This window comes from Penicillium diatomitis, assembly GCF_028827545.1.
Source record: "Penicillium diatomitis strain IBT 30728 chromosome Unknown utg000002l_segment0_segment0, whole genome shotgun sequence".
Taxonomy (NCBI): Eukaryota; Fungi; Ascomycota; class Eurotiomycetes; order Eurotiales; family Aspergillaceae; genus Penicillium; species Penicillium diatomitis.
Window position 1 is genome coordinate 1,795,894 of NW_026623174.1, and position 15,343 is coordinate 1,811,236.

The following is a 15,343-nucleotide window of genomic DNA, read 5'->3' on the forward strand; positions in this document are numbered from 1 at the left end:
GATATCACTATCGAGGTGAATTAGGTGTACTGGATGGGTGGGCGTTCGTGAGGGTATTTGTTCAATTTGTTTATTATTGCCCCTTGAACAATGTTTTAAACATTTCTGCTTCTCAGTAGAAAGTCTAGGCTTTAACGCTAGTCTGTATATGCCTGGTTCGACATGTAAGAGGGCACATGGATGTACCGATGTTTAGGTATGAGGATCTGGGCTGGATCCCGTGACCCAGATTTTGGGGTGACAAACAAAACAAACACACCGCGAGTTCAATTGACAATAATGCCAGGCGATAGAGCGGCATTTCGGAGAGCGACTTCGATAGCTTCAATTGCAAGATTGAAGTCTAAGACACTTTAAATCTGCTCACCAGGACGTGATTCGGCTCGCACCATGAGAATATGAGCTCACTTTGATTTGACATTCATGCTTTTCGGCTCAGTCGCGCAAACCACGAGGTTTCGTTTCGTCACTTGCGTTTGCTTCTATTCCTGAGCTGGAGAGAGGCGCGATGTTCACCTTCACCCCATTGCTTGGGGCGCAATCCTCCGACTCCAGGGCATCGCAGTCTATTCTTGAGCTAGACGGTGGCATCAAGATCCTAATTGACGTTGGCTGGGATGATTCTTTTGATACTCGGGATTTAGCAGAGCTTGAGAAGTAAACACTCGTCATTCGGCAGAACATGCCCTTGGATTTCGCGAGCTAATTGAAATGCTGTAACCAGGCATATCCCTACACTTTCACTGATTCTCCTCACGCATGCAACTCCAGCTCATATCGGCGCTCTAGTCCACTGCTGTCGAACCTTTCCTCAATTCACCCAGATCCCGATCTATGCGACAAGTCCTGTCATCGCATTTGGTCGCACTTGCTTGCAAGACCTGTACGCGTCATCGCCACTGGCAGCAACCTTTCTATCAAGTTCTTCAATCTCAGAGCCGGGCGCATCATCAGCATCTTCAGTGGTTGGCTCGACTGCCGAGTCACACCAAAACGCCGAAGCAACAGGTAGCTCAGGTCGGATCCTACTGCAAGCGCCTACAACCGAAGAAATCGCCAGATACTTCTCACTTATTCAACCTCTGAAATACTCGCAACCTCACCAACCTCTTCCGTCACCCTTCTCGCCGCCTCTTGACGGCCTCACCCTTACCGCCTACAATGCCGGACACACGGTCGGAGGAACGATATGGCACATCCAACATGGGATGGAGTCAATTGTCTATGCTGTGGATTGGAATCAGGCCCGAGAAAGTGTCGTGGCTGGAGCTGCGTGGTTTGGTGGCTCAGGAGCAAGCGGCACAGAAGTCATAGAGCAGCTGCGGAAACCGACCGCTCTGATCTGCAGTACGAAGGGAGCTAGCAAGCTAGCAGTGTCTGGTGGTCGGAGGAAGAGGGACGATCTGCTCCTTGACATGATCCGGAGCAGTTTGGCAAAGGGCGGTACCGTCCTTATTCCAACTGACACGAGCTCACGTGTTCTCGAGTTGGCTTACGCACTGGAGCACGCCTGGCGCGCTGCATCGAGTGATGACAAAGGGGATGTTCTCAAAGGCGCGGGCCTCTACTTGGCGGGTAAAAAGGTGAACACAACCATGCGACTCGCCAGAAGTATGCTTGAGTGGATGGACGAAAATATTGTTCGGGAGTTCGAGGCGGCAGAAGGTGTTGATGGTGCGACAGGCCAAAAGGCCGGCGGGCAAGGACAGGATAAGGGAGCCGGTAAAGGCGTTGGTCCCTTTACATTTAAACATCTCAGAACAGTCGAACGCAAGAAGCGTCTCGAAAAAATCCTTGCTCAGGAAGGGCCCAAGGTTATCCTCGCCTCTGACACCTCCCTGGCCTGGGGATTCTCCAAGGAGTCCCTTCGGCAAATCGCAGATGGCCCTAACAACTTGATCCTCTTGACCGAGTCATTCCGCAAAGAGACGTCAGGAGAGAGCAAGGACCCCGCAACTTCATGCTCGCTCGGGGCCATGATATGGCAGTGGTATGAGGAAAGGAAAGATGGAGTTGCGCTCGAGCAAGGACCAGATGGAGAATTGCTGGAGCAGGTACACAGTGGCGGGAGGGAGCTGACGTGGACAGAGGTGCAGCGTGTACCTCTCGAAGCGAGAGATCAATTGCTCTATCAGCAGTATCTGGCAACCAAGCGTCAACTCCAAGATACGTCTCAAGCCCGAGGACAGGAGAATCTGGAGAATGTCGCAGACGCACTAGATGATCGGTCCAGCTCCACTTCCTCCGAGGAGTCCGACTCCGAGCAACAAGGTAAAGTCCTGAACTTTTCAACCACTCTGGCACACTCAAATCGCAGCAAGTTAGCCTTGACGGATGAAGACCTCGGTATTAACATACTGTTGCGGCGCAAAAACGTTTACGATTACGATGTGCGAGGCAAGAAGGGTCGCGAGCGTATGTTCCCGTATGTCACTTCACGCAAAAGAGGCGACGAGTATGGAGAGTTTATTCGGCCAGAAGAGTATCTTCGTGCGGAGGAGCGCGAGGAGATCGACATGCAGCAAAGACGGTCCGAGGCGAATACTCGACCGGGACAGAAGCGGCGATGGGATGAAGCCGCTGGCTCTGGTGCTCGACAGTCGAATGATCATGCGGGTTCCCGAAAGCGCCAGCACCCCGTTCGCGACCAGAATGGTGCCGAGGATGAACTGAGTCTTGCATCGGAGGGCGAAGCAGCTGAACTGGAGGGGTCGTCGGAAGACGAGACCGATGCACAGTCGTTTGAAGGGCCCGCAAAAGCTCTTTATCGCAAAGAGACAATTATCATCCATGCTCGTCTCGCCTTTGTTGATTTCATGGGTCTGCATGATAAGCGGAGCTTGGAGATGTTGATCCCCTTGATTCAGCCGCAAAAATTGATCCTGGTTGGCGGCATGAAGGGTGAAACTTTGGCTCTGGCTGAAGAGTGCAAAAAGCTGCTCACAGTAAAGGCAAGCCCTGGTTTTTCCGATATGCACGAGGACGCTGCCGCAATTATCTTCACTCCAGCCAACGGAGAAGGCATCGATGCTAGTGTTGATACCAATGCTTGGACTGTTAAATTGAGTAACAGCCTGGTGAGACGTCTACATTGGCAGCATGTTCGGAGCCTCGGCGTCGTGGCTCTCACCGCCCAGCTTCGCGCAGCTGAAAGTCTAGCAGATGGTCAAATTACTGATGCTGATCCTGCTGGGAAGAAGATCAAGCTGACAGAGGATGATGCAGCGGTGTCTTCAGAGGTCCCATCCGCTGGTGTCCCCTTCACTGGCACTGATGATAGAGTTGTCGAAAAATCAGACCTTGTTCCTCTGCTTGACACATTGCCCGTCAGCATGGCAGCTGGAACGAGATCAATGGCTCGCCCCCTCCACGTCGGCGACCTCCGACTTGCTGATCTTCGGAAGCTCATGCAAGCGGCCGGGCACACCGCAGAATTTCGAGGCGAAGGCACCCTTCTCATCGACAAATCCGTTGCGGTGCGCAAGTCGGGCACTGGCCGGATCGAAGTTGAGGCGGCTGCTCAAGCAGCTACGAATCAGGCAGCGATGGGCCGCAGTGCTGGAAGCTTCCTGGCCGTGAAGAAGAAGATCTACGAAGGTCTAGCTGTGGTCTCAGGGAACTAGAAGTAAGATGCAATGTACCTATATCACAATACGAGCTCAACTACATCGGAAATCACACAAGGCCCACATCAAGACGTGATCAAAACTGCATGTGAGCAATCGGAAAATGAAATGAGTTCCGCCTGGATCTATCGATCTCACCACACTACACACTTCCATGGATACTGAATGTCTGTAAAACTTGGTGTTCAATTTCATTCTTCTTGGCTTGATCTCGAACATGTGCTTTCTGTGAATCTTTTTCATGGTTTGGTTGCAGCAAATTTCCCAGAACCAAGGATGTCCCCATCTTCAGGTTTTCCATTCAAAGCTCGATCAATCCGGAACTGAGAGGTTTGGAACAGCCGAGGCATCGTTGTCTTCTCAAATGGAATGTCATTCACAATCATCTGCGCCAGCTCCTTTGCTGACAGCCAGATAACTGGCATGCCATGGCCGTTAAAGCCGGCGAGAATGTACTGGTCCTTTTCGCCAGGCACCGCGCCGATGTGAGGGTTCGAGTCATATGAGTATCCCATCACGCCTGTCCAGATTTGGTCGATCTTTGCTGCAGTATTTTCCCACCCGCGATAGGTTCTTTGCATGTAGTTGTTATAATAATCCTTTGCGGAATCAATGAGAACACTGTCATCCACATTGTCGTACCACTGATCTTCATGCTTCTTGAAGATGGCAGCAGCACCACCAACGATGATGCTGCCGTCCGCTCGAGGAATGAGATATGAGAGAACGTTGTCTTCTGTTCGGTTGATGTAAGAGTTGTTGAGAAGAGGTGCTGTCACCCCCTCCGGGACCGTGATTCGGCAGCATATGCCTTTACACGGAACAATATTCTTCTTGTATTGTGGCAGAATACCGGAGACGTAAGCATTGTTGGCATAGACGACTTTGTTCGCATGCATTTTCCCCCGTGGCGTGTCGATGATGAAGCCGCCCTCACCGTCAGGGCTTACTGACGTGGCGGGTGTATGAGTGTGAAGGTTCACGCCAGCGTCAACGATCAACTCTACAAGACGCATAATGAACTTGTAGGGCCACATTGTGCCGGCCGTGAAGCTGGCACAGGCCTTGGCGTCTTTGACACCGCAGATCTAGTAGGGGAAAGTATTAGCCATTATTTGTCTTTCTCCACACCCCAAATCGCCGTCTCTTGCTGAAATCGAGCAACTTACACCCTCTACCTCGTTCCCTGTGTAGAATGCAACATCTTCCATGTACTCCAGCCCTTCGGCGGTCATTCTGTCATACACGGCCTTGGCCTTTGATGCAGAGTCCGCATTGCACCAGACATCAATTGAACGAGTCAAAGTGAAGTCACAGTCGATCTTCTCTTGCTCGATTGTTTTCTTCAGGGCCCGAAGATTCCGGATCTCAAATTCGGCAATCTCAGCCCCAGCCTCTGCACCTGCACGATCCATATACGTGGGAATATGACCGTAAAAGTCAGGTCTGGCATGTCCTCCGTTCCGTCCAGTAGCCCCCGAGCAAGCTCCACGGGCTTCCAATATAGTGATTGATTTGTTCAAGCTGGGATGGTCTTTGACCAAATGGTACGCAGTGGCGACACCTGCATATCCTGCGCCAATAATGACAATGTCACTATGGCTTGGGAGCTCTTCACTTGACCGGTGATCGTGCAGATGGTGTCGTGATGTCTGCCAAAACGTCTCTCCTGGCATATGAGAAGGAAGACATTTTGATGTCCCCGCAATGGGAGATGCCGCAGCAGACGAGTTGTCAGCTCGAATGGGCAATTCTTGCGTTCGGGCAGGCATCTTGGAGACCTTTCAATCTTTGAAGGCAATCAAATTGAGATCTCTGAGATCAAGCGTTATCGAGAAGTTGAGAAGTAGGCTGTCGTGTCGCGTCAGCAACCTTATCTGTTTGGTCTGTACACCCAGGATTGTTATATAGGCCCTATTGTTTAAGGTAGTACCTGATAGCTGACAAACCGGAGCGGCATGGAATTGGAAGTGAGGGGTAGCTGATCAACCTCTGCCGCAGACGTTTTTGAACTTCTAATCATTTGATTTGATCAACTTTGCTTTTTGTTTATCCACTTTCTATTCTCGTACATCTACTGGTGTTTATATCTCGAGTTGATTTGTGCCGACCAAGCAAGCCGGCCGGGATTAGGAGGCGCCGCCTCGCAGTAGCCGACCCAGAGATGATTTTAGGTTCACGGGAATTCACATCCAGTCGACTCTTATCGCGTGGCCATTCGGTGTTTCGGTGTAGTAGTGAAGAGCTGCCATCTGATACAGACTGCCGTTTTGAGTAGTCCGGGAACCGGAGCGTTGGTGCGTACGTTGCATGTGCCATCTTGTCATTTGAATATTGTTGACTGTTGACTGCTCTTAGCGATCCGGTACCCACTGTGTCCCCTCCTTTCCCCCACCTTCGACTTATGCAGGTGGCCGATCATCGCCCTGTGCTGCTCAACCGGACCGGCCCTGCCCCGTTTGGCAGCGAATGTATTGAAAGCTTATCTTCCTTCTTAGTGACTCGCATTGCTGGACATACTGTGGTACGTGCACGGCGCAAGCATCGCCTGTTGTCCTGTCGGCTTGGTTTAAACATATCCCGTTGCGAGGGGCCATTCCTCGATGGTGCTGCGACTATCAGACCGGTAGGTATGATCCCGGCTTCCTGAGACCAACCATTATCGAGCGATTGTCGATGACATTTGCTCGCTGAGACTCTTACTATTGAGTTGGCTTGATTGGTGCCCGACCTTTTGTCAACCCCCATAGACTTGCGCTCGGGACACAATTGTATACAAAGAGACTGTGGAGCTTGTCTATTAAATACGGTCAAGATCTCCTCGCAACTCCCTGAGCAGTGCCTCACTGCCTAAACTCTTGGGCATTCAATCACATTTCAACATGGCGGATGGACAGCCTATTCGTGCCGCCTCTCTCAAAGAGAAGATTCCCAGCTACGACGCCCAGATGACCAAAGAAGAAGACGTGGAGAATGCTGCCGGGCAGCTGGAGGAAGTCCATGAGTTTCGACAAGGGCTCCATCAACGCCATATCCAGATGATTGCCCTAGCTGGCACCGTCGGAACAGGGCTGTTCCTCAGTTCAGGTCGAGCCATTGCTTCTGCCGGTCCACTCGGCGCCTTTCTTGCCTATTCCATCATTGGCGCCACGGTGTCAAGCGTGGTATTCGGCGTCGGCGAGATGGGATCCTTAGCTCCCCTCAACGGTGGTGTCATTCGTTACGCTGCAGTCTTTGTGGACGAGTCTCTAGCATTCGCCAATGGCTGGAATCAGGTCTATTCATACGCAACCTCAATCCCGTCAGAACTGGTCGCATGCGCTGTGATTGTTGAATTCTGGATCACTGTCAGTAGCGCCATCTGGGTCGTTGTCTTCGGTCTCGTCATGGTCCTCACGGCATTGGTATTTGTTCGAGTCTATGGGGAGCTCGAATTCGGGTTCTCCATTCTCAAGATCATGTTGGTCATTGGCATCAATATCATGGCCTTGGTCATCACCTGCGGTGGCGGCCCCGACCACAAGGCCATTGGATTTGAATACTGGAAAGCTCCATATGGGCCTTTTGTCCAGTATCTCGATATTCCCGGCTCACTTGGGCGCTTCCTGGGCTTCTGGACCACTTTCAGCAATGCTCTCTACGCATACTCCGGCATTGAAAACATCACCGTTGCCGCAGCGGAAACCAGATATCCCCGACAATCAATTCCCATGGCCGCAAGGCGCATCTTTGTTCGAATTCTTTTGTTCTACGTCATCACAATTTTTATGGTTGGGTTGATTGTGTGCTCAGCCAACTCTGAGCTTCTCAGATCCACCGGTACCGCGGCTCAGTCTCCATTTGTCATTGCTGCACAGACTGCCGGTATCAAGGTTGTCCCTTCAATCATCAATGCAGTGATCCTGACTTCTGCATGGTCGTCGGGCAACTCCAACATGCTTGGTGGCTCACGGATCTTGTATGGTATGGCCGTTCAAGGCCACGCGCCCGCAGTCTTCAAGCGACTCAATCGCTTCTCGATTCCATACGTCGCAGTCGCCTTCTACGGAGTCTTCATGGCTCTGGGCTTCATGAGTCTGTCCGGTGGTGCTGCTTTAGCCTTCCAGTGGCTTCAGGACCTCGTTTCCATAAGCACGATTGTCAACTGGATCGTCATTCTAATCGTTTACCTGCGTTTTCTGTACGGATGCAAGAAGCAGGGAATCGACCGACACAAGGAACTGCCGTGGGCAGCCCCATTCCAGCCCTACGGCAGCTGGATCTCCCTGGTGGTGTTCGTTCTTCTCTTCCTTACCGGGGGGTATTCCACCTTCATGAAAGGCCACTGGAGTTCAGAAACATTCATCTCTTCATATTTCAATTTGCCCTTCATCATCATTGTTTACTTTGGCTATAAGTTCTGGAAAAAGACCAAGATCATTCCTTTGAATGAAATTCCCATCCGGCCTTTCATTGAGCATTATCGCCACAATCCTGAACCCGAACCGAAGCCTAAGCGTGGACTTCGGCGGCTGAACATTCTCTGGTCATGATCATTGTATATACCAATCTAATTACATTTGATCTTTTCGAGCAATTCCCTGCATCAACATTGATAAGGTAGTCTATGTGAAACTCCATTGTTAAAATGAAGGAGCTGTTCTCCTCGTCGGGGACACGCTCTCAGTGATTGACCTAAGGTTGTGGAATGGCCTCTGCCGCCGACACACGGCAAAGTTCCGAGTATAAGCACCACTCTCTCCTAGACCCGAACATCGTCACGGTTAGACAGGTAGACTGAGTCAGTGCGGTCAGAACGCCGGATATCTTGTCCCAAGTAAAAGACACCTGCCTTGCATTGAGCTTCTCACGTGAGACAGACCGAAATCGGGATAGACGAACAGATATCCGACAAGAACCCATGTTTTCAGGAGAACAGACATGCGTATCTTATCTCGAAACTCAATTCCAAGTCCGACAACTTGGTAAGAACTCAAGCAACACAAGCGCGATCGCACCGGACCACCGGACCGGACCTTCTGAAAAGAGAATAGTCGACGGGTTCTCCACTTTCTCCACCCGTCGATAAGATATCGGAGAGATTCCGGTGCGGGGAAGGTGGAAGTACTGTATGCATGGAACTTACTCCAATGCCTCAGACTTGTATCAACATCTGGGAACAGTTGATAATAGAAATGCCATATCACGGTTGATGAGGAAAATGACCGTTTGTCTCGGGTTTTGAAGTTGGTCGAATTGTGGCATCCTTGTTGAAGCTGTGAGTTTTGGTACTTAGCCAGAGATTCTTCGTTTGATTCTTTATTCGGAACCCTCTTCGAGACCACTTGCTATCCTCGCCGACGCGGAGTATTACCTTCTGGAAAAACATCCGGCTTTATATCGATCTCGAATTTCTCGTGGATTTATTCGCAAACCGAACTGTTAGCCCTTGACTAGCCCATCATGCCTGTCGAAAAACATGTCGTCTTCGATGTAGTGGGTACGTGTGTCTCCTTCGATGCATTCTACAACGGCATCGACAAAGTCATCGGTCAACGTCTCTTGAAACACAACATCACGGCCCGATCCTTCGGCTTCACTTGGATGACGGCCGCGGAACTCGAATTCACCTTCCTCTCCATATCTGAACGCTACAAACCGTACAAAGAAATCATGCTGGCACTCTTCTTCCGCACCTTATACATGATGGGCGTGGAGGATCCCCGCTCGTTCGCCACTGAAGCGGAGCGCGATCAATGTACCCAAGGATACTCCGAGCTAGAGTTGCGCCCTGGGGCAAAGGAGTGCTTTGCAAAATTGCGAGATTCGGGTTTCACGGTCTGGTGCCTGACAACCGGCGATACTAAGCGCGTGCGTGGATACTTTGAGCGCGGCGGGGTCGATATGCCGCTCGAGAACTTTATTAGTTGCGATACAGCCGGCGTGGCAAAGCCGGCTCTGGCTGCTTATAGACCTGCTTTGGCGCAATTTGGTGATCGAGACGTCAAGTGGTTTGCTGCTGCGCACATGTGGGATGTGACAGCAGCTGTGAAGGTCGGCTTCCGGGGTGCCTACTGCACGGTTTACGAAAAGGAATCTTGCGCTGAGATTTTCGACGTGAATTTGGAAGTGACTGCGGATTCTCTTCCCGCGATGGCGGATATGATCATTGCTGCATCAAATTAGAACACCATCGATGAAATACAGTGGTCATTGCAGTATTCTGGTACAAAAATGCTAGATTGGCCATCAGGGTACCTGAGTCGAATCAACTCCTGTGCTTGGCCCGGAATCTGAATTCGTAAGAAATTGCTCGAGAACTTGCGCCTCGGTCCAAGTAGGCCATGTCGACGAGGGAGAAACATTCTCGGCTCCAAAGAATGATATGTCCATAATGGGATCAATGTCAAAGATCATACTCATTTCCTGATCTGATATTGGTAGGATTGCATGATTCAAATGCATGTCCGATGGTTGCCCGAATGATTGAGCATGCGTGTGATACGCATTTGGATAGGGTCTTTCGCTAATAGCTGGCCCTGACGAGGTCGGTGTCCTTTCAAGGCTCGTACCTCCATGAGCAATGTCTTCTCGTATGTTTGTCCCCCAATGCTTGAAAGCTTCGTATCCTGACATGGAAAGCCAGGATGTAGCGTTGTCAGCTTGCTGGGCATGCTGCACACCAGCGTGCAGACGAGCAAGCGCACGCTCCAAAGTCTCGATCAAGTAGACTTCCGACCGAGCAGACTCGCCTGCCGCAGACATCTCTCGGATCATGTCAAGCCCTTTGAGAAGCAAATTTCGATATCTTTCTGAAGATTGTTGAATAGAGTAAGCTATCAACACAAGAAGCGACGCCCGACAGGCGCTGTACTCGATGTATGACGCTCTGGCGAGGCCCGTGCTGTCTCGCAGATCTTGCAGAATGCTTAGCGCATCTGTGGCTGCCTTGATACAGTCCTCAACCAAGGTTTTGCGGCTCAATGTATTTTTCAGTCGTACATTGTCGGACGACCGACGTTCACTTGCTGGGGTGGTTTCAGATTCCGCGGGTGAGGTATACGTTGATTCTTGACCTTCTCGTTTGAGGAGAAACGGCCTTCCGATGAACATTCTCACCAGACAGTATTCTAGTTGAAAGTGTATAACGGAGCGTAGTTGGTGCAGTGGCTGTAAAGCAGTGGTTGTCAGATCCCTGGGCAGTGACTCCCACCATACCTTCAATGAGTCCTTGCTGGCAAGCAGATGCGAAATGGTGTTCGGGATCTGCGACTTGTCGCAGCTCCGAAGAGAATTTCTGTAAATATGTGAGCATTCTAACCGCGATTCAAAAACCTTCAGCCGACATACACATTGATGAATAGCTCCTCAAGGTAATCGATTAGTCGAATAGAGGCTTCAGCCCGAGCCACACATGTCTGTGTGTCACTGGAGTCCTGTTCAGCACGATAAGCTGGCAACAAGGCGTCGACATCTTTCCTGCATATTGAGAGGGGCCGTCCGTGAAAAATGGATATTTTTCTATTTCCGAATTAGTCGAAAGACTCAAAATAAAATGAAACAACTGACCGTTCCAGAAGGTATGCCGTCCACCATACCCGGTTACGCGTCTCCACTATGGCCGCACTGAATGCACCGCTTGCACATTTCCGGTGCATACCATTCTGCATTGCAAGTCGAATCGCAAGATTGACGTAGATATACCCCAGTCCTGATGTATCCACCGGTAATGCATAATAGCCAAAAAGAAGACATGCTTGGACGCTTTCGAGAGAAGAGAGCTCGATGATCTCTGGCAACAATCGAATTGCTTGTTGATAAAAGGTCGCCCCAATGTCCTCTTCTGACAGACTCTGTTCATGCTGCTCCTTTGGAGCTTTCGAAGAGGACTCGAGATGTGCATATTGAGATCCAATGGCGAATACCGTGAGAAGAATACTGAGGACCACCTCTCCACCTTTGGTGGTGAACTTGCTGGGGTCGTCGTAGAGTATACTCATCTTGTCACTGAGCCAGACCTTTTCAACCAGGTAGTAATGTGTCTCAACGTGTTTGAAGAAGACTCTCGCCAGAAACTCGCCAACTGGACGCGGAGGACAGCATGACATGGCTGCCGATAGATGGCTTCTTCCGGGCTGTAAATGATGGGCTCGGGGAAAATTCCAGGCGTGGTCGGCCTTGCGAGACTACCGATTGTCAATGAAGGATTTAATAGTTGTTGCTTCACTTGGTATGGTAAGTGATACGCACCTGGCACTCCAAGCCGCCCATCTGCTCGATTTGCTGTTTGAGCCGCATTGAGAAGTTCCAATATGAAAATTCGCCCGAAAAGTCTGAGGAATGTGAAACAGCTATCCGTCAGCATGAGACAACACTGGGGCAGATAAAGTGAGCTCACGGGTTGTCTTTTCATCTACTGGGTCCATTGTGCACGCCTCATCGTTCATCTCCAACTCTTCGACTTCGGCTGCTGGTTCTGATTCAGCATCGCCCGCATTATCTCCGTCATGGTCAAGCGTATCAGCCAGGTGGGCAAGACTTTTGGTATCCAGCCTAATGCCGCGAATAGTTCGTTTCAATATGCGCTCCATACATTTCGAGCGATCAATCAATTCCTGATAGTCAGATTTGGCTATTCGTGTTCTACGAAAGTCAGCACACGTCCCCTTTCGGGCCCAACTTGCTCAGCGCAACGCACTCAGGAATATAAGGACGGAAGTTTCGAGTCCTTGAAAGCTGGCTCATTTCGCAGCGCCGTCGACTGTGGATACACCTTTTACAGGGAGTGCCTCCCTCGCACTTCTCCTTCAAACGTCTGCACTCGTCGCATCTAAAGTCTCGATGTCAGTGGTCAATTAGCTTCACAAGGCGAAATTGGCTCAGACTTGCGCTCTGACTGCCCGTGTCCGTTGGTCCATGTTCATCGGATCATCAGCGACTCAATTCCATCATCGCGCGGTCGGAAAGCAGGCAAGATGACATTTCAGGCATGATAGAGAAGACTGGAGGTACAGTCTCGCGTGTGGGGTCAACCTCGTGACCCGCTTCGATAAGAACAGCCTACATCTGTAACGACAACGGCGAATCATGACACTTCAACAAGAAACAAGCTCCGAGGCCCCCCCCCCCCCCCCCCACCACGCACGAGGATGCTTCCGATAAGGTACAAAGCCCGAGGAATGGCGGGGGAAGCGCGGGATGGACCATTGAATGAATGGATCATCATTGATAAGTAAACTTTGGTAATACGGTATCTTCAAGACACATCTTGTCTTTGTCCAGATCACTCTGATCATTTGCTTCCATTGACATTCGTAACTGAATGCGCTCGAGACATGTCTGCTGCGTCCACATTTGCTTCTGTCAATGCTGGGATCTCAATATATACTCTTGGCCATCTCCCAGCGGCTAGAACAAGATCTAATTAATTTGACGGGCTCCTGACTCTCAAGGTAAACTGCTGTCGGGGAGATTTGCAATATCTTGTTCAGAATCCTCTTGAGGCTCTTGGGGAATTTCGTTTATAGTATCGTTGGTTTGAGGACCCGTATATTTTCTGAGAAACCATCAGCATTCATGATTTGCATCGACTTGGATAGAGCAATATATGCCATACCTCTTGGCAATAACTATCCACCAGATTCCACCAATCACTGCAAGTCCGGTAATAACACAAGAAGCGTAGTTCCTATTAATGCCCTTGTCAGCAAACGAAACATAGTTGAGAGATGACCTAGGCGTACATATTCGCGGGCGTAATCGGCACCTGTGATGGGAAAAGTAGGATTGTGCTGATGAACAGAACCCAGATCACAGCAACGTAATTGACCACTTTACCGCACCGTCCAAGTGTAAAAGGCCCCTCGATGAACTTCACTTTCTTCTTGTGAAGTTGATGAGCGAGAACCACGGACGCATAGGACAGGTCAAGGCAAGGAGCGGTGACGCTGAAAATTGCCAGGGCTGTTTCAGTAGACCCTATCGCGATCAAATTCAGTGAGATGCTGAAAAAGACCACAAACCAGACTGCGTTAACCGGTGTGTGAGTATAGCTGTTGACTCTGGACAAAAATGAAGAGCATGGAAGTGCATCGTCCCGAGCAAATGCGAATGCCATCCGGGTATCAGCTAACATAGCCGAGCAGCCAGTGAATAGCTGAACCAGAATAGCGCATGCCCACATCGCAGTTCCACCTGTCCGACCCCCGGCATTGAAGAAAATTTGGGCCGCTGGTAAGCCAGTGGGCGAATTCATGATGCCTTCAAAGTCTGTCAAGCAGAAACACATGCAGACGGTCAAAAGCCAGCCAAATACCCCAGAAACAATGACCGCTGTCTGGATGGCAATAGGACCCCGCACCGCCGCATCATGTGTCTCTTCGGACATACTGTATGACGTGTCAGAAAGTAGCCACGCTGGCTGATGGCTTTGGAGATACTGACTGGGTGGTGCCATCGTAGTCTGTCATGGTCCACGCTACCGCCAGAAAGCCGAGGAAAAATGAAAACACCTTCGAACCCCAACCTGAACCATCGGTGAAGTGGAAGAACACCCAGGATGCGGGTTGCTTATCCGGTGTGAGATATAAGAGGAAAAAGCAAATGCAGATTGTCGCAACAACTGATCAAGGTCAGTTGTTCGTAATGCAGATTCGTCAAATATTGAGTGAACATACTGTTGATAGGTGCAAACCAAATAACAATACGATGCAACGATTTGGTGGTCAAGGAGCAGATAACTCCCAACCCCAAAAGAACGCCAATTGACACCATCACCGTATGGAGAGCCGTGCTATCCTTTTGTCAGAACCATAATGATTATTTCAGGCTGAGAACTTACGGCGAATATGCATATTGACCATCAGAGAAGGCCGTGTTCATGCTGATGCACGCCAGCAACATCTGTGCAATCGTATAGGCGACTGAAGAGACTCCGGCAGTTTGCCCCAAAAGGTTACAGAATCCCTGTGACCATGCAAAAAGCGGCATATGATCGGAAGGAACTACATGTTTTGTAACATAGTACATGCCTATTGATCATTTTTGTCAGTCGAGAGCCGGCTACCTCCATTCTCTTGAAGTCCTCGAAACATACCACCAGCCGTGGGATATGCAGAAACCAATTCGGCGACGGAACTTCCGATCAACAAGGCCATGCAAGAGCCGATCAACCAGCACCAGACAGCCGTACCAGGACCACCGACGGTCAGAGGCTGACCCAATGTCGCAGGCACCGAGCCTAGTACGCCCAAAATGCTGATGGCGTAGGACACGGTAGACCATTTTGAAAACTCCCGGCGGAGCTCCTTCGAGTTGACACGGAGCAATTTAAGGTTAGCGGCTGTACCCGCGAGAACCACAGTCCCCCGTACTCTCTGGGTCAAGGGAAACACACCTGCTTATACCCAATGCGAGCAAGAAGACGCTCGTCGTCGTCCTGAATTGAAGCCATCGGCAGGACGGATGACCCTCTCACTTCATGAAGCTTCACTGTATTCTTGGTGCTTTGGGCTCGATTTATCTCAGTTTTGGCCGGCACATCCATCCTGGAGAATGGCAAAGCAAGGGGCAGGGGAGGAACCTTGATAAGGCTGGGCGGGAAAAAGCAAAAACAAAGATAAGACTGCCCGAAGTACGTACCAGAGGAAATTGCACCGGGTTTTGACTGACTCGCTCAATGGCAAACAGATCATCTGCGCCGCTATCGCGAACGAAAAGAACCCTGTCTAGCCTTTGTT

At 50.4% G+C, this 15,343-nt stretch overlaps 6 protein-coding genes across 6 annotated transcripts; 3 read left to right on the forward strand and 3 right to left on the reverse strand.

Annotated features, from left to right (window-relative positions):
* Positions 1–508: 508 nt before the first annotated feature.
* N7539_001746 (cleavage polyadenylation factor subunit CFT2) lies at positions 509–3,623 on the forward strand (the record flags this gene model as incomplete). The annotated part of the gene is made up of 2 exons (XM_056931349.1): positions 509–657; positions 725–3,623. The coding sequence occupies 2 exons, from the start codon at positions 509–511 to the stop codon at positions 3,621–3,623; spliced, it is 3,048 nt and encodes a 1,015-aa protein (XP_056793380.1).
* A 242-nt stretch (positions 3,624–3,865) lies between these two features.
* On the reverse strand, positions 3,866–5,398 carry N7539_001747 (NAD(P)/FAD-dependent oxidoreductase; the record flags this gene model as incomplete). Its single annotated transcript, XM_056931350.1, has 2 exons — positions 3,866–4,714; positions 4,796–5,398. The coding sequence occupies 2 exons, from the start codon at positions 5,396–5,398 to the stop codon at positions 3,866–3,868; spliced, it is 1,452 nt and encodes a 483-aa protein (XP_056793381.1).
* Positions 5,399–6,508: 1,110 nt separating this feature from the next.
* N7539_001748 (aromatic amino acid and leucine permease) lies at positions 6,509–8,158 on the forward strand (the record flags this gene model as incomplete). The annotated part of the gene is made up of 1 exon (XM_056931351.1): positions 6,509–8,158. One exon carries the CDS (start codon positions 6,509–6,511, stop codon positions 8,156–8,158), a length of 1,650 nt encoding a protein of 549 aa, XP_056793382.1.
* Positions 8,159–9,068: 910 nt separating this feature from the next.
* N7539_001749 (putative 2-haloalkanoic acid dehalogenase) lies at positions 9,069–9,791 on the forward strand (the record flags this gene model as incomplete). Its single annotated transcript, XM_056931352.1, has 1 exon — positions 9,069–9,791. One exon carries the CDS (start codon positions 9,069–9,071, stop codon positions 9,789–9,791), a length of 723 nt encoding a protein of 240 aa, XP_056793383.1.
* A 63-nt stretch (positions 9,792–9,854) lies between these two features.
* On the reverse strand, positions 9,855–12,434 carry N7539_001750 (transcription factor domain-containing protein; the record flags this gene model as incomplete). Its single annotated transcript, XM_056931353.1, has 6 exons — positions 9,855–10,902; positions 10,956–11,126; positions 11,175–11,791; positions 11,856–11,938; positions 12,004–12,248; positions 12,304–12,434. Coding segments are annotated over 6 exons (2,295 nt in total), but the record flags the coding sequence as incomplete, so codon positions are not given.
* Positions 12,435–13,052: 618 nt separating this feature from the next.
* N7539_001751 (uncharacterized protein) lies at positions 13,053–15,150 on the reverse strand (the record flags this gene model as incomplete). Its single annotated transcript, XM_056931354.1, has 8 exons — positions 13,053–13,161; positions 13,222–13,293; positions 13,349–13,993; positions 14,049–14,226; positions 14,282–14,397; positions 14,446–14,635; positions 14,701–14,911; positions 15,001–15,150. 8 exons carry the CDS (start codon positions 15,148–15,150, stop codon positions 13,053–13,055), a joined length of 1,671 nt encoding a protein of 556 aa, XP_056793385.1.
* Positions 15,151–15,343: the final 193 nt, after the last annotated feature.